General features: G+C 37.3%; 1 protein-coding gene across 1 annotated transcript in view; it reads right to left on the bottom strand.

Annotated features, from left to right (window-relative positions):
* gna11b (guanine nucleotide binding protein (G protein), alpha 11b (Gq class)) overlaps positions 1-19879 on the bottom strand; it is a 48322-nt gene that overhangs the window by 21409 nt on the left and 7034 nt on the right. Inside the window, exon 2 of the mRNA XM_073849569.1 lies at positions 1719-1903. Within this exon, the coding sequence (XP_073705670.1) occupies positions 1719-1903 (185 nt within the window). The remainder of the gene's footprint in view (positions 1-1718; positions 1904-19879) is intronic.

Genomic DNA, 19879 nt, shown 5'->3' with positions numbered 1-19879 from the left:
TGCACAGCGAAAACTGTCGAAGGTATTAAGCCATATTGTGCTTTCCGCTTTTAGTTAATTTGACAGATACTGTGTCAAAGCATAATGGCCTAAAACATCTTTAAAGATCCTTTATGGAACAATAAGAAGTTTAAATATATTTTAAAGACTACACTTTTTGCCCAGAAGAACTATTGTTTCATATCGTCATGCGACCATGATGATATCACAATACCACGATATTGATAATACTGTTACATCCCTATAGTGAAAACCAATTTATGGTTAAAAAAATTGATTAGAAGCAATGGCAGCTAAAATATAGACATAATTTTAATCTAAGTCTTTTAAAATATGTAGATGAGTTTGTTTCTTCACTGAGGATTTGGAGAAATTCAGCATGACATAATTTGCTCACCAATGAATTCTCTGGAGTGAATGGGTGCCGTCGGAATGAGAGTCCAAACAGCTGATGAAAACATCACAATAATCCACACCACTCCAGTCTATCAGTTAATGTCTTGTGAAGTGAAAAGGTGTATGGTAAAAATCCAACATCAAGTTGTTTTAACTTCAAACTGTTGTTGAGTCATAATCCATAATAATGCTTCCTCCGGTGAAAACTTGTTTGTTGATCTTCTAAATTAATCTTGATCTGTGCATATTGCTCACCTGATACAGACGAGACAACCTTTTTCTCTGGAAAAAGCAATATTATAGGCTTGTATTTTGTCCAAAAGCAATGGTTTGAAGTTATAAATATCTTAATGTTGAATTTGTTTCTTAGAGACAAGCATCTTTTTTACTTTTCACTTCATAAGACGTTTATTAATGGACTGTGGTGTGGATTACTTGTGGATTATTGTAATGTTTTTATCAACTGCTTGGACTCTCATTCTGACGGCACCCATTCACTGCAGAGGATCCACTGGTGGGCAAGTGATGTAAGGTTAGTAAACTCATCTACATCTTGGATTGCCTGAGGGCAAGTACATTTCATTTTTAGTGGAACTATGTATTTAAAGGTTTTAAGCTAAACTTTTCCAGAAAGTTTTTGTAATTGCATTCGGTGATACTAGTGGAGCAGAAATTACACATTACATATAATGCAAAAAAGGCTTCATTTACAGTGGTGGCCAAAATTATTAGAACACTAGTACATAATAATGTAATAATCCAGTGAGATTTTTGTTTGCACAAGGAGTCTGACAACAGCCAGTGCTCCACACAGAGATCTGATCTCATCGTCCAGTCTGTACAAACTGAGACAGACTAAATCTAGAAGAACCGTGGCAATGTCTCCAAGATGCTTCAAGAAACCTACCTGCAAAGCTGCAGTACTGTTAAAAGTTTTAGCCACTTGTGAGGAAAATAATGTCATAAATAGAATTCCTTTATCAGTTAACTTCTATTAACTAAACTAAATCAACATTTGGTGTGACCATCCTTTAAGTTTAAAGCAGCTTTTGCTCTAGATACACTTGCGCATGGTTTTCAGGTAGCTTTGAAAGTAGGTTTCTTGAAGCATCTTGGAAATGAAAGTTTGTAAATGTTTTTGGAAAAGATAGAAAGAACTGACTTAAAACCATTTTAGCTAGTATTCTAATAATTTTGCCCACCAATGTATGAAAAGAAAAGTCTTTTGATTTAGGTGTGAAACACGACCTAAACATGTTTTCATCAGTTCCACCCTTAAACCCATCTGTCTAACTTAAACACTCAACATGAATCATTCTCACCTTGTTCTGCTCATACTTGTAGCCGATTTTCAGGGTCTCTGTGGCGCGGATCATGGCCTGCATGGAGGTGTAGATGTTCTGGTACACCAGTTTGGTGAATCCGCGTTTGTCCTCATCTGTGTATCCGGCACCATGGATGATACGCATTTGTTTGATGAACGTGCTCTTGCCGCTCTCACCCGTGCCTAGAGCAGACGAAAAGGTCAGAGGTCAGGTTTACATTCTGCAATCAAGATCATCGGCATCCTTCATTCATGATCATTTGTTCAAACGTCACAGTGTGGGAGCAAATGAGGACACTTGGAAATGATTTAATTACAAAACAGCAAAACTCTCTATTGTTCAATTGAGAGAAAAGAGCCACTTGTAATTAATGAGAGCAAATACGTGCCTGTGTGATGTTAGCTGCTGGTCCATTTTCAGACTAAAAAAACTGCATGGCTCACTTCAATGCATGTCTATGGGATTTATTTCACTCGTTTAATTGCAAGCAGCGAACATCTTGGTTCACATTAAGCTCTTTTTGGTTATATCAGCAATTCCCAAATGTGGGTTTGTAAACCCTTAGGGGTTCATAAACGACCTCAATGGGTCTGAACAATTAATCAAAACGAAATAGAAATCAGAATATAATTAACTGTCTCAAAGTGGCTCAATTCACAATAAATTTAATGTGCATTTTGGGAACACAATGTGCAATGTAATCGTCAAATAAAAACCATCAACATTTACTGAAAAGTAAATATTGTACATCTAAGAGGTTTTGCTGACTAAAAACTTTGGGAAACCCCTGGGTTGCATTAATTCAATGCATTTAATCAAAAAAAAAAAAAAAAAAAATCTAAATAATGTTGACTGTCTTTGAAGCCCAGTGTACAGGCTGAACTTCAAAAGGGTTCGCATGATCTGTCACACATGTGGACTCGCCCACACACACGGATGGACACACCAGCCCACCCTCATACTGAAACACAGATTAAAGTCAACACAAAATGACGCTCACATTAAATTCTACAGGGTATTCAATGAGGAAAACGAAGCGGGAACTCCTTTAAAATAGCATGGATCACTAAAAAGAGCATTCAAATTTGAACACTTTTGAAATTAAAAAAGGTTCTATTTTGGCACCTACGGTTCTGTGAAGATCAATGGAACCTTTTCAATCCACAAAAAATTCTCAATAGAGGAAAGAAGGCCGTTTAGATTTTTAAAATGCTTAAAATGTAAGTGTAAAGCGGCACGTCTCAAACTGTAGCCACAGCAGAAGGAGGTGAAACCTTTGCGTAGGTTTTGGTGGGAAAACCACAGACATTTTCTAAAAAGCAACACCTCCGGCACCGGAAACACAAAGCTATCGAGAGACACCAGGGTTTTTTTTTTTGTTGTTAAACTACAACCCTCTCAAACAAACCTTTCTCCGTTTTACACACAATTAAAAGCTCTTTCTCCTTCCCTCTCTCTTGTTACATAACACTCGTGTTTTGCTTCTCGCTTCAGCTGAGTGAGGACTTCAAAGGAAGGCCGCTTTTTCAGAATGAGAGGAGTCCTTCATCCCCTCTGTGACTGCAGGAAGTGAACCGATCAGCGAAGGGGCACGAGCATATCTGTACAAATAAAGCCAAATCCTACTCAGGTTTTTGGAAAAAATGTCCAGGCTCTGAGGAATGTAAATGTGGTGCTGCTTTTAAAGCTGTTTTGAGCAATTTCAACGCTACTTGCAGCACAAAATAGACCGGATTTTTCTGCCACTATTTCTATTGTCCACCAGGTAATGGCAAGCTGCACTACTAAAAGGTTTTCCAAACTTCCTATAAACAAATATGAAATATTCAGTTGGCATTTTTCCACACCCATTTGTTTTTCACATTGCACAAATGTTATATTTTCTTCGTAAAAGACATTGCTGCTCATGTGCAAAGTGGTTTATAATGTTTTTCTTCATAACCACTTAATGGAGCACTTTATCTTATAAAAGAGCGATAAACATTCTCTTTAAAAAAAAAAAAGGCAGCATCTACTGAGCAGGGTCAACCTACAAGCTAATAATTTCTTGGTCTCACATTTGTTCCTTTTTAGTTTAACTAAAAAAACTTTATATGAATTAGGGATGTTACCACATACAATATTTAAAATATATTTCTAGAAACCCCCAGAACGTTCCATGACACTGCATGGGCAAAAGTCATTTATTAAAGCGCTTATTATTAATAAATAACTAAATATATAATTTCATTAAATATATAAACATAATAAATAATCAAATTAATTAATAAAAAATACATTTATTGTATTTTAATTATCATTAAATGGCACAACGGCAATTATACTTAATAAAATTTTAAATCTAACGTTGCAATTTTAAAAAGCACAGAATAATAGAAAATTGCAGAATGTTTAATGCCACATGTTAAGAAAAAATGATTTGTGCATTAGGCTTTTGTATAAATTGCAGATAAATGTGATCCTGGACCACAAACCCAGTCATAAGTGTTAATTTATTCAGATTTATACATCATCTGAAAGCTGAATAAATAAGCTTTAGATACAACTATTTGAACATTTGGAATCTAATGGTGCAAAAAAATCTAAATATTGAGAAACCCGCCTTTAAAAGTTGTCCATATGAAGTTAGCAATGCATATTATTAATCAAAAATTAAGTTCTGATATATTAATGGTAGGAAATTTACAAAATATCTTCATGGAACATGATCTTTACTTAATATCCTAATGATTTTTGGCACAAAGAAAGATTGATCATTTTGACGAATATAATGTATTTTTGGCTATTGCTACTAATATACCTGTGCTAGGTATGATTTTGTAGTCCAGGCTCACAAATGACAATTCTACAATTGCATATTTAAAAAACTTAAATAGACAGTTACACATTATAGTCCAGTTATTGCCCTTACAAAAATGAATCTGCTCTTATTCAATCATACAGGTCAAATTTCACCATCTCTCTGCAAGTACCGAATGCAAAACTATAGAAATAAGGCTTATTGATCATTTAGGAGAAGCAAAAAGAATGTTATTTTTCTCTTTTTCTCTCAGTGGAATCATCCTAATGGTGATCAGCATTAAACACGCTGATTGTGTAGCAGGTCGAAAATGGAAACACATTAAGATATGATGCATTCGACAACTGAAGTGGGAACACCCAAGGTTCAACCAAGAGAGAAGATAAAAGTGTACACTGCTTTTCCAAAGCAAAACGAAGAGTTCAAGCCGAGCTGGTTTTTAATGGGTCAGTGCTGATTATGTTATGACAGGGCTAAATCCCTGGAGAGTCAATGTGCTTCATATCAAACAGGTCAAACTGTGTTTGCTTCCCATGCTAAACAAATGCAAATCCAACTGCATCAAATTACAGTATCCGCGCATCGGTCAAAACTCGTGTGCAGACCGCGAAACATGCGTCAGGTTTAATTGTTTTATCTTCTAGCTGAGCAACACACCACTATGTTTCTAACTGCATCTTTGTACAAAAGCAGAAAAGATGGGTTTTGTTGCTCTCACGACCAGGAAATGTACTGAACGCCGAAAGCATGTGAAAAGGGGATTTTCCCGATCACAAAAAACATCTTATCCAAATATAGGAATGCATTAATGCCAAGAGACTCCTGGTTTATTATAGGATGTCCATCAAAACAAACCCCAAAGCCTATTTGGGGAAGAGATGGACGAGATTGGGCTCTAATGACTCATGATTCATTTCAGGTAGCAGGGAATTTTCTAGAAACGTCTGATGTTGAATAGATCTGTTGTAGGTATACCTAATGAGTATGTGACTCATTTTCATCTCTGAACATCTCAGCCTTGTCCAGCAAGCCCAAAAGACAGAAAAATTAATCCAAACCTGTTTTTCCAAGACGCCTGTTTCTTAAAGGGGTCATTGGATGCCCATTTTCCACAAGTTCATTTGATTCTTTAGGGTCTTAATGAAAAGTCTATAATATAATTTGGTTAATAATTCTCAATAGTGGTTAAAAAAACACCCTTTTACCTTGTCAAAATCAGCTCTGCAAAAATTTTTATTGCATGCTCCCTTTAAATGCAAATGAGCTCTGCTCGCCCCGCCCCTCTCTGATGTGGGATTATGAGCCGTAATGTTTACTTTAGCTGCATTTAGCCAAGTCTAGGGGCGAAACTTGTCAACAAGCACATTATTAAGAAATGCCATTTGCGAAGATGCATAAAAAACCCTTATAATCATTTCTTCTGTGGGTGAAGCTGGAACGATTCGCACGAATAGACGCATATGTCGATCGGGATCGGTGCTTTCCTTTTAAAAAACGAAAGTAACGTTATCCTCTGCGGCTCAGATGTCAGGAGTAAATGACGACTGCTATGTTCATTATTACATCCGACAACAGAACACCTCAATCGCTCAATCTGAGACATTCTTGTCTTCCCCTGCACCTGAGTCACACAATGGCGATCGGAGTCAGGCTGATTCAGCTCGGTGAGGGCGGGTCTAAGGTAAGACGTTCATGTCAATCAACTATCATGGGAGCGGCCTCTGTCGTGTGTCGTCACACCAATAAGAAGCTGGGTGGATTTTTATCATTGTAGGGTGGTTGTGTACACAAACTGCCAACACACATTAATGTTCAAACAACAAGTAAAATTAAGTTTTGCACCTGATGACCCCTTTAAATGGAAATTTTTGCAGAAGTCAACTGCTTCTAAGATGTTTAACCTGAGAAAAAGACCCCAGTAATCTCACGTGTCTCAACATCTCAAAATGTGCTCAGATCTGTCAAAATAACAGTCTGTGATCGAAAGTCTGAGGTCTCAATAGGAACTCAAGTCAATAACTGTATCATTCAGTTACATTCCGTAACTGAGATGTCCATTAAATCTCAATAGAAATTAAATCTCAATACACTACGTAAAGGCTGAAGGCCATTCCTCATTGTACCCACCTTTAACCCAAACAGACTCATGTTCACAATGCTTTCAATGAAGTGAGAAATCTTAAAAAAAACCAAACATCCGGCATTGTTGCACAAATCTTCTATACCTTTATGAACTATGACGATAAAGAATGGAAGTTTGATAACAAATATTTGCAGTGCTTTAAAAGAAAAACAATCTGCATTCAAAGTTCAAAGTGCCAGTCATTTGGTTGCTATAGTAACAATGCCTCCCCTTTGTTTGTTTTAGTGCATTCGGTTTCCGTCACAGAAATACTACACGCATCAGCATCTCTCAACTCCAGATCTCTCATGAATGAGTTGTTACAGGAAGAGACTGAAAAACACTTACTGCAGTATAATGTGAACTTTGGCCCGTCACATTGAAAAAGTTCTGCCAGTATATCCGAGACGCTCATTTGGTGTTCTGCCAGTCGCTAGCTTTTCGGAAACAATACAAATGAGTGCTAGTTCTGACTGAAAACCTGTTTCTTTATCTTTTTTTTTTTATATAAAGCATAAATAAAACTAGTAGACACCATGTTAAATTTAAAAAATACAAGGTTGTGAGAAATAGAAGTATTGAATGTTTAATATGTTTTATTGTTACATTTATCATAGACACATCGACAGACAGACAGACAGACAGACTGAACAATAAATCGACAGACAGACAGACAAATAGATGATAGATAAATAGATAGATGGATGGATGGATAGAGCGATAGAATGACAGACTGATAGATGATAGAATGAACAATGGATGAATAGACAAATCGATAGATAGGAGGGACAGGATGACGAATGGATGATGGATGGAGGGACAGGATGGATGGATGGATGGATGAATGGACGGATGGATGAACAGATGGATGGATGGACAGGATGGATGGATGCATGGATGGAGGGACAGGATGACGGGTGGATGCATGCATGGATGGAGGGACAGGATGACGGATGGATGATGGATAGATTGAAGGATGGAGGGACAGGATGATGGATGGATGGATTGAAGCATGGAGGGACAAGATGATGGATAGGACGGATGGATGGAAGGATAAATGGATGGATGGATGGATTAAAGGATGGAGGGACAGGATTGATGGATGGAGGGACAGGATGACGGATGGATGATGGATGGATTGAAGGATGGAGGGACAGGATGAATGATGGATGGATATACAGAATGATAGATAAAATGGCAGAGTGATAGAACGATCGATAGAACGATAGATTATTAGATAGAATGAACAATGGATGGATGGAACGATAGATAGACAGATGGAATGAACAAAGGATGGACAGACAATACGATAGATAGAACGATCGATAGATAGAACAATGGATGGATGGAATGTTAGATTAAACAACAGAATGACAGAACGTCAGATAGAGCGATAGAATCAAAGATAGATGATAGACTACAATTGATACATGTATGGATAGACAGATTGATAGATAGTATGATAGAATGATAAATAGAATGAAAACAGACATATAGAATGATAGAGAGATTAGATAGATAGATAGATAGAATGACAGATAGACAGAGTGATAGAATGATAGATGATAGACCGTACAATGGATAGATGTATTGACAGGCAGATGGATAAATAGTACGATAGAATGATAGACAGAACAATAAACAGACATATAGAATGATAGATAGAACAATGGATGGATGGAACGATAGATATAATGACAGATAGATAGAGCAATAGAATGATAGATAGATGATAGACTACAATGGAAAGATGTATGGATAGACAGATGGATAGATAGTATGATAGAATGATAGACAGAACAATAAACATAGAATGATAGAACAATGATGGATGGATAGATAGCTAGACAGACAGAACGACTGATAGAACAATGGATGGATAGATGGATGAATGATACATAGAACGACTGACAGTATGATTGATAGATGGATGGATGGAACGATAGACAGAATGACAGATAGTTAGAACAATAGATAGAACAACAGATATATGGATGGATACATAGAACAACAGATAGACAAATGTCTGACCGGTGGCTTTTTGTAGACTAATCGTTGACTGAAAGCATGGCGATATAAGACGTGACCTAAGGCCAGTATGACACTGAACGGACTGTACTTCTGTCTCTCAGAGTGCTGTTTTCGTTCACATCAAATTAAATACACCGAGCTCTAAACACACTCATTCATTCATGAAGCGAGCGGATCCTCCTCCAAACCCTTCCCAGACGAGCCGAGGAAAAGAAATAGAATAATTTAAAATGTCTGATTTATTTCTCGTGACCCTGTCACAAGATTACAACACCCCCCAACATACACTCCACCCTTCCAGCAGCCGGCCGCTGTTATCTCCGTCCTCTCGCTCGATCTCTCTCCTTCTGCTTTGTGTAAGAGGACAGACAGCCGTTCCTCTTAAATCAGTCGTTAGCTCCTCCGAACAGCCGGCCCTCCTCCTCGGCCAGTATTAGGCATATTCATAACTCAAATGTTTCTCTATGCTATTTTTTGAAACGACCTAGAAATAAGGGGGCAGCTATTATAGTCTCCAGCCGGTACGGTGCAGGCCTGCGGTCACGCTTCGGCTTCAGTTCCCTTACAAAACCAAACACAGCATCCATCGAATGGACGAACGGCTCTGTTTGAGGAGATCTAGGAAGGGAAAGAGTATGTTTGTACTTTTTATGGGGGAAAGAAACACAGCCATGACTAGGGTTGGGTATGGTTTGAATTTTATCGATTTCGATTCCGATTCTTTTCGATTCCCAGTTTTGATTCCAATTTAGTAAAAAAACAACAACAACAACAAACACAAAAGTCAAACATTAATATATCAAACATGTTTATTTTCAGTGCTAGCTTGCAACATATTATTTTATTACAGTGGTTCTCAACCTTTTTTATATCAGGGCCCCCTTCTTCTCGGGTCAATTTTGCAAGGCCCCCCTATGCCTGACATTTCCTCTAAAGGTGTTTATTTTGAACCTTTTTTATTAACCTAAACATTTGTTTTGCCTTTTTATTTTTCTCCTGCATGTTATAAAAAAAATTCAAACAAACTTTAAATTAAAGCTATACTTTTGAATTTAAAAGAAACCCCTCTGCTCTAACTTTTTAACATGAATATACATATACAGATTTAAAGCACCTAAATTATTTAATTCAGACATTCTTCACAACTTCAGAGTACTCTTTCTTAAGTGACTGAATATCTACTGTTTGTATTTATTATAAAATAAACAAATGAAAAATACAGTAAATACATTGTAAATCTGTTTATGCTGGTGCTCATATGTGCATAAACACCACTGACCCTTACAAGATCCACCTCAGTAAGCATTCATTATAAAAAACTCACAGGACATTCATTTTGAAAACTATGCAAATATTTTGAAATTTCACGCAAAAATACTATGGATCAGAGTCCCGAAAGCATGAATACTTTGTGAATCAACAGCGGACTTATGCGTGCCTAAAGTACGACTATGATATACAAGAATGAATACATTAGACTCGCGCGAGTTCGTTACTATTACTCTGGTCATCTTTGACTTTACATTAGCGGGAGGGTTTGTTTCATGCAGCCAAGAGATGAAGTAGATTCCTGTCTTCCTGCGGGGGTATAAGTTACTTTTATGTGGGCTTTTGCGGGACGAAATAACATATATTCCTTCTGGAGCGGGCGGGCGCAGGACTAAAATCCGTCCCTTGCAGATCTCTAAGATGAAGTTTGCATGCAGCGGTAGATTTGTCTTCGTTTTTTTACAAAGTGTAGACACACTTTTAAACGCTTACCGCGATCCATCTTATCGACTGATGTTTACATTACCTCATAAGGTCCTGGCAGATTACTAGATGAAAAAATGCACCCAGGAATCGAAACAAGGAATCAAAATTTTAATTTTATAACAAGTATCCGATTCTTTATCTTAAGTATCCGATTCCAGAATCGGAATCGATTTTCGATTCCCAACCCTAGCCATGACAGAGGAAAAAAAACGTCAATGGAAGCACGTACGTGACTTATCAGTTGACTTATCAGTTTTGTCAATTTACACTAATACAGTACCATAAAAGTAGTTAATTTTAGTACATTCTAATTGAACAATGTGCATCCTCTTTAAAGGATTAGTTCACTTCCAGAACAAAAATTTACAGACAAATTACTCACCCTCTTAACCTCCAAGATGTTCATGTCTTTCTTTCTCCAGTTGTAAAGAAATTACAAAGGGCTTCAAAGGGCTCTAAATAATCCCAGCCAAGGAAGAAGCGTATTATCTAGCGAAACAATTGGTTATTTTCTAAAAAAAAAAAATTACAATTTATATACTTTTTAACCTTAAATGCTTGTTTAACCTCAAAAACTCCCAACTCATTTTCTCCTCCAACTTCAAAATCATCCTACATCGCTGCAGAAGTACCAAACCAGTGTTTAGAAAGTGAACATGCAAAGAAGGTCAAACACCCTGAAAAACAGTGATGTAGGATGATTTTAAAGTTGGAGGAGAAAATAAGACATATCCTTACTGTCATGAACTGGAGTACACAGAGTACGCAAGTGCATCACCGAGCTAGACAAGACAAGCATTTGAGATTAAAATTGTTTTTTGTTTTTTTTTGAAAATATCCACTAGATAGACCCTTTTTCCTCGGCTGGGATCATTTAGAGCCCTTTAAAGCTGCATTAAAACTGCATTTTGGAAGTTCAAACTAGTATAAGTGCACTATGTGAAGAAATATCCTGAAAAGTTTACCTCAAAAGCCATAATTTCTTTATGACTGAAGAAAGAAATGAACTTCTTCGATGACAAGGGAGTGAGTAAATTATCATTCCATTTTTGTTCTGGAAGTGAACTAATCCTTTAACAATCACAATTTCAGAGTTAAATTAATCAGGGAGAACTCACAGAATCTGGGCTGAGCAGCATCCCAAAACCACTTGCCAATTCTCAGGCCCAATAATTACTCCAAGAACATTGGAAATAGGAGAGCAGTTTGGGATGTAGGATATGGCGGCACCTCGGGCTACAGCCCAGCACGAGTGGCCCGCATAACACCAGAGACGCTGGCAGCAGTTGAGCGCGCGAGCCAGAAAAGTCACTCTAATCTAGGCTACAACTGTCCCTCAAGTCCTGCAGGAGTCTCATTCAGAGACCGGCCTGAAACCGTGTGGGGGGGGGGGGGAAAGAGGCCAACACGCACGGCGAGCACCACGTGGGCGGACGGAGCCGAGAAACTGTGTTGTTGCCATAGCGACAGGCCAAAGCCCCTCCCCCCCGCAACACAAACCACCACGTCAATCCCTGAGCATACGTATAAAACAACAGCACTTGTATTTTATCACCTCACTGCAGTCAAGCAACGAGATGATGCTGGGAAGAGGAGGAAAGATTTGATCAAAAAACACTCCGAAATCGGGGTCAAACGACAAACGCGGCTGCGTTTTAATAAAGCATTTCCTGCTTTGAGCAGCATGAGCACAGAACAAGCTGCACCCACTTCCACTGCGCTCCCTCCTCCGTATGTTACACTGACCTTACGGTCAGCGCAGGTTTGAATCACTGCAGACGCCCAGACCGTGAGGAGGAAGTGACACGGTTGCTCCTGGAAAGCATGCAAATCCAGCCAGTAGGCCATTTACAGTGCATCGTAACCGCAGTGAGCTGTTTTGAGGTGAGCGTATCAGATAAACAGCAACCACAGAATTAGCATGAGTGGTGGAGATTACCTACTGAGGTTTACATGATTCAAAAAGGAAGTGCTTGGTTATTTTATTTGGCTATGTCAACTCGAATAGCAACAGTTGCACTGAACTTTCTACGAAAGGTCACTGACTCATAAACATGGATTAAAACGGGCTGGAATGGATCTTATTCTGCTGAATGTCACATGACTGAGACGATTCAGTTAATAAAACACTTGAAATATGGCTTTGTAAGGCTTTTTGTTATCAGTATTAAAGAAGTAGTTCACTTCCAAAACAAAAATGTATAGACGATGTACTCTCCCCCTGGACATCCAGCTTTGGTCGTAAAGAAATTGTTTTTTGAGGCAAGAATTTCAGGATTTCACTCCATATAGTGGACTTCTATGGTGCCCCTGAGTTTGAACTTCCAAAATGCATTTTTAAAACAGCTTTAATGGGCTCTGCTATTTTCTTTAAAAAAAAAAGACAATTTAAATATATTTTAACCTCAAATGCTCATCTTGTCTGTCTCTACGTGAACTTCATGTATTCCGGTTCATGACGCTTAGGGTAATGTTTCATTTTCTCCTCCAACTTCAAAATCGTCCTAAATCGCTGTAGAAGTACCGACCCAGTGTTAACAAAGTGAACGTGCAAAAAAGACCAAACGGCTTCTACAAAAAAGGTAAAGCAGCCATGTAGGACGATTTTGAAGTTGGAGGAGAAAATATGATGGGAGTTTTTCTTTTTTTTTTTTTACAACTTTATTTATCATTTTCTGATGGGAGTTTTTCAACATACCCTAACTGTCATGAACTGGAATACACAGAGCTCACGCAAAGCTAGACATGCATTTGAGGTTAAAAGTTTTTTAGAAAATAGCCGATTTTTTTTGCTAGATAAGACCCTTCTTCCCTAGATAATAGCCCTTTGAAGCTGCATTTAAACTGCATTTTTGAAGTTCAAACTTGGGGGCATCATAGAAGTCTATTATATGGGAGGAAATCCTGAAATGGTTTCCTCAAAAAACATTCTTTACGACTGAAGAAAGAAAGACATGAACATCTTGGATGACACGGGGGTAAGTACATTATCTGTACATTTTTGTTCTGAAAGTGAACTAAGTTATCTAGCAGGCTAACATAGAGCATAATAATTTATTATTATTATTATTTAATAAGCACCAAATCTGGATCCTTCTGAAAGCTCATGTGACACTGAAGACAGGCGTAAAAATTCATGATGCTGAAAATTCAGCTTTGCATCACAGGAATAAATTACATTTTAAAACATATTCAAATTAAAGTTATTTTAAATTGTAATATAATTTCACAATTTTACAGTATTTTTGATCGAATAAAAGTAGCAATGATGAGCCTAGGAGAAGCCGTAAAAGGGATAAAAATATCTATGTTTTTAAACACATTAAGAATTAATGTGTATGCATCAGTAACTAATGGCTATTTGCTCTACCTGTCCTGCACAATGTTAAACAATGTTTTTTTTTTTTTTTTTTTTTCACAGATTTAAAGTTCAAAGAGTAAAAGCATTTTCTACATAGCTACATGGCCATAAGCGGTTTTAGTTAAGTCTAATGCTACCACTACCTTACAGCTGGTTGCAATGACTATTTTTTGGTTGCAAAAACTACACTTTTAAGGTGTGGTATATCGCCAAATAAAGATGTAATGTAAGAAAGACAATTTAACAGACATATGTTATATGTGATTCTGGACCACAAAACCAGCCATAAGGATGAATAATCTTTTCATTGATGTATAGTTTGTTCGGATTGGACAATATTTGGCTGAGATATAACTATTTGAAAATCTGGAATCTGAGGGTGCAAAAAAATCAAAATATTGAGAAAATCGTCTTTAAATTTGTCCAAATTAAGTTCTTAGCAATGCATATTACTAATCAAAATTTAGTTTTGATATATTGATGGTAGAAAGGTAAATATCTTCATGCAACATGATCTTTACTTGAACATGACTTTTGGAATAAAAGAAAAATCTATAATTTTGACCCATACAATGTATTTTTGGCTATTGCTACAAATATACCCGTTCTACTTAAGACTGGTATTGTGATCCAGGGTCACATATTACTGAAAGTAGAAACAAGACCATTTAAAACCCTCCAAAATTCAAAGTTCAAGATGCTTCTGACTCTTGATTATGCATTTCAAACTGATGAACAGAGAGAAAGCAAACAAATGAGCACAATGATCTCTAGAGTCACATGACCACTGTCAACTCCATAACAAAACAAAAATGAAGACAAGCAAAACATAAGACAAATAATATCTGATTAAAATGTTAGCGGTGATTGAGCACACAGAAGTCACTACCATGTTTTTGAGGGGTTTTGCGCACGTAGATATATGGCTGAACTAAAAAAAATTGAACTGAAAAAATTTAATAATTTTCACAGAAATAACAGTATGATGTGGATTTATTACTAAACCGAATGCCACCATAATAATATGAGCATGACTTAAGAGACAAACCCATCCTAACAACATAATGCACAGCCATAATTCTACAATGTGTGTCCTTTTACAATCCTATAAATCAATAGAATTTGCGATAGAACTTTCTAAAACAAAGAGCTCTCAAAAGGCCAAAATGTGCTGGTAAAACTTTGAGACATTTATGTAATCGCCATTTCTTTGTGGAGATACAGTCCACAAAAACGTCCTGGCTGCTTTTTAAAAGGTTATTAATGGAACCAAAGACTCTCTTTTACTGGCCTTAAAAAAGTTCTCATTTTGGAGCCGTCTGTCATCTCTCAAAAGTATGTGGTTCCTCACACTAGTCGCCTTATGGTTCCTAGTTAAAGCTGCCGTCTGGATGGAATGTAATGTTAATAAATGGATACTTGTAGACTGGTAAGCATTGCCTTCCATTCCTCTGTGCTCTTTATGAGTGACGGAGGGAAATACTGAAAACCAGGGACGCTCCATGCCTCAGTGCTACTACAGGAAAACAGGAAATGCTGCAGGGACAGAGCCAATAACAATTAAAGAAGTCTTTTCCATCTACGAAGAAGAAAAGTAACCGACAAATAAACGAAACACTGAATCAACGCTTCATTCTTCAAGACAACAATGCGAAAGCATTGTCAACAAGAGATGTGGATAAAAAAAATGAATGCCTGTCTGCACTAGGTAAAACTGTAGCTGATGGACCAACAAAACTAAATGTTTGGCTTACCTCGAAAACACATCTAAACATCCTTAAAACATGATAAATTTACTTGAGAATCAAAAAAAGGTCTTATTTTCTGGGGATTTAATCTGTATACATAAAACAAGAAACAAATCCAATGGGCTAAGAAAATAAGGGAAAACAAGTTTATTTTTCCTACCCCACTGGCAAATAGTTTCTGTGTTTTGGTTGTTTTGATTCTCAAGTTAAGTAAATGCATCTTGTTTAAAATGTCATATTTACTGAAAAACAAGACACAAATACTGAAGAAAATTGTATTTTCCATGCACCAACATTCAAAGCATCCAAAACACAACATATGCTGGTAAACAGCCGGATTTTGCTAAATTCAGAATTGTAAAATTGTCTCCTTTCAATTCATAAATGTGAATTTCAATTGCCCACAAGGCACAGGAAGTTGAATAAGAATGGTAGGACTGTAGAAATGCAAAGAAACCGAACACAGGTAATACATTCTCAGACAATGAAGTGTTCTTCAACTATGGAACATCAAAGTAAATTGATTAAATATGATAAAAATGAATATAGATATAAAATACATACACATCTTCATAAGTGGAACTTCAAACATCCGTTCATTGACCTTTTTTCAACAATTACAAGGTTTTATCAAGCCAATGTTCATTCCGTCTTGATAAACTTTGCTTTTTTAAACACAAACTGCAGTTACATCATTTCTTTGAATTTCAAATGCAATTCTGGCTTCTGTTTTCTACCTCAATTCAGAAGCTAAACTCAAAAAGCCATTCTCAATGGATCTAAATGAAGCTCAACATTGGTAACCAGATGGTTGATCGGCCGTGCCATCAAACCTAGATGAACACCAAGCATCCTTCAAATTGCACCAGCAATGAGCCAATGATTAACAACGAGGCAAATCATGCCAAGATCTGCATTTCTGCATTACACCAAAATGATTGAAATGTGAGCGCATTTACAGCAGAGCATCTGCGAACTAGAAACCGAACGTTTGGTACCAACAAGATGGCAAAGAGATTGCCTGTATTCCACATCTACTCGCTAAAAGCTCCCGTTCTTTCATCTGTTTCTCCCTTCAGTGGGCTTGCATTTCTTTGGCCTACTTTTCGAGGAAATTGATCCGTTAAATGTGTCAAGGATAAGAAAAGGAAAAGCGTGTATGCATGCAACATGGCTGACAGGAAAGGCCATTCGAGGTTGGCGGTGTATTATTAGATACATGGCTATACAACATCATATTTTTTGGCCACCCAATTTCTGTCTGCCGTATACAATGGCCGAGCTTAAGCTGAAGAAAAATGATGAAAAGAAACGGAGCAATAAAGGATGACATGCCTGTGCCATCCATCCCTGCAGGTCTCTGTGGCGTTTCTGGAGAATGGCACCTGTTCTATAAATACCGCCACAGGGGGAGCAGCGGACGAACTCAGGTCAGTCAACCACCTTGAAGAATTTCATCAAGGATAACAGAGAATGTGTCTATAAATACATGCGTGTCAGTGAAAACGAGACCCTTAAAGGAATATCACTGGAAGGCAGGTTTAGGATGAAAATGTTCCCAAATTCTTCGAGACCACCTGGCCCCGTTTGGCTTTAGACGCCTTGTGTGGCGGCATGTGCATTCAGGCAACAGCGCTCTCTACAGGCTGGTTAAAATGTGGGGCTGCTTATGTAAGAGTAACAGCAGGGACTCACGGCCAATTAAAATCCAGCCTCATTAAAGAGTAGATCACCCACCGTTAGAGACACTTCAGGATTCCACTTGCCCGCTGTCATGCAAAATTCTGATACAGGCCTTGAAGGAACGATAAGTGAGCGAATGGAGGCAGGATGAATAATAACAAAATGCTAGGGTAAATCACCATATGACACTACAAAAGCAGACGTAATTCTGCTAGGCAAGGAATTTCTGAAATTGTGCCACAAAGCATATTCCAACTGAAGTTCCTTTCTCCTGATGTCAAATAAACAAAACACTTCCTAACACTTACAAACATGTCATCAAACCTACAACAGCTGACCACAACAAAACAGCTCAGCGCCCACAATCACGGTCAAAAAAACTGTTTGTCAGATTCAAGCATGGTCAGTATTTATAAACAACTATTACAAGCTGTGTTCATGATGTCACTGTTATCCAAAAATGTCAGCATTTTAAGTCTTCATCTTCAAAAACCTAGACTTATAGAGTTTACATTGTGCACAGAGTGCTGTGTAGATTCCAGAATTTAAACTGATGCAATAAACAGGAAACAGAATTGAAATTAGAATTTGTACAAGGTACAATGAATTGTAATTTAGGGTGTGTTCACACTTGTCATGTTTGGTTGGATTAAAACGAACTCTGGTGCAATTGCTCTGTTTGCACGGTTCATTTGAGTACGTGTGAATGCTGCCATCCGAACCCTGGTGCGCACCAAATGAGTGGATCGAGACCAATAAAAAGATGGGTCTCGGTCCGCTTCCAAATGAACTCTGGTGCAATTCGAATGAAATATTAAAGCAACACAAACCAAATACTTCTAAACTAACCAAAAACAGGACGTAATGACAAAAAGGGACGCTATGCGACATGATTTCACGAAGGGAACAAACGTGTATTGAGGAGGTAAAGTGCCTTTCATGAGCTCTTTGTGAGTTTGCAGGTGGTGAAAATAAAATCATATACACACCACAAGCGCTTTTAGTCCAGCATTGTGTGTATTCGGATTGGTGAATAGGTATTTTGATGTCAGACACTGGCTTTAAGCTGAAGACACACTTTTGTTTTGGGAGCACAATGAGTTCCGTCACGAAATATATGGCATTCAACCCAACCAATCAGGTTGTGAATGTATCACTATGCCTTTAGGTTTGGTATCCAAAGGTTCACTGTCAAAAATGCCAGTGTGAACGCCAAGCAGACCAGAACCAAACGTATCATTTTCCTTTTTAGTCCAAACCAAACAAACCGAACTACAAGTGTGAACACCCCCTAAATTAAATGTATTAACTCCAATACTGTAATTCTTAATAAGACAAAGGAAAGTTAAAAAGTTTGTTGGCTTAACAGCCTTATTTAACATTTAAAATAAATAATTTAAAAAGCCTAATGCTTCAAAATTGTATAAACCTTATAGACAGATTTATGAACTGAGGTTGATAAACACCTAATATAGTATGATAGTTCCCTCAGAAATGGAAATTCTGTCATTGTTTACCCACCAAACAACATTAAACCCATTCACTTTCAATCTATAAAAATAAGAATGACATACAGATTTGGAAAAATAATGAGAGTGACAAAAAAATGGCAAAATTTCATTTTCTAAAATGCCTGTTGAATCTCTTGGAATTTAATAAATTCAGCTTCCTCTCATTCGAATTCAAAGCCAAATTCAACGTCCTCCGTGTTGTGGTCATTTCAACTCGAATTCCCACTCATGAACTAAATTTGCTTAACTCGGCTAGACTTAAGGCCAAAATGTAAAGAAAATTCTTGAAATACAGTCAAGCCAAAGTTTATTCAGACGCCTTCAACAATTCTCACATTATCACAGTTTATTCGCTATAGTTTAGAAAATATGACAAGAACTAGACTGTCTCTATCTTGATAATGTCAGATAACCTTGATAGAAAGATATGTAATGATTACAATCAACCAAAAATTCAGACAACTGTTAGTATATCAATTCTTTGTTGACCAATTCAAAAGCAATGCTTAATTTTGTTCAGTCTGTGGTGTAAAAAGGTCACATTAGCAATAAAAAAAAGAACAATTAAGCAAAACATGGTCAGGTCTAAGTTTCTGAATCATTTTTGGTCCCACATTTTTATCTCTTTTACTAATAGTCCACTGTATGAAGTGGACTATTGTATGAATTTTTGGGTATAAAATAAACTTCATTTAGCTATCCTCACCTAATATATATATAAATTTGCCCTGCACCCACTAGTAAAAATCAAAAAAATCAAATGATATCTAGTGTCTGAATAATTTTTGGTTTGACTGTATTGTATTCACGTGGACAGAAGGCTGAGAGAGTCGAACTTATAAAATCAGCAGATTAAAACATTATAATGCCACAATGCATTAACTGCAGCTTAATGTGAATCTTGGAGATTTTTATTGAGTATCCTAGTTCCTGGTAGTGATAAGGTAAAAAAAAAAAATCATCTCAGTGACTGGCAGTAACAACCAGCAGAGATCCACCGCTCTCTAAGCAGAGAAAGCGGGCAGTTCTGTGATAAACTCGGTCTATCAGCTCTCCTAACATGGACAGGAGTGACAGGAAGCAACCCTCCAGCTCTAGACGGGCCTGTCACAGCGGCTTGTCACAGAGGCACAGTCATGACTGCATT

Source organism: Garra rufa, chromosome 10 (genome assembly GCF_049309525.1).
Source record: "Garra rufa chromosome 10, GarRuf1.0, whole genome shotgun sequence".
NCBI lineage: Eukaryota > Metazoa > Chordata > Actinopteri > Cypriniformes > Cyprinidae > Garra > Garra rufa.
The sequence above is the reverse complement of the archived record's forward strand: the minus strand, read 5'-3'. Positions and strand labels throughout refer to the sequence as shown.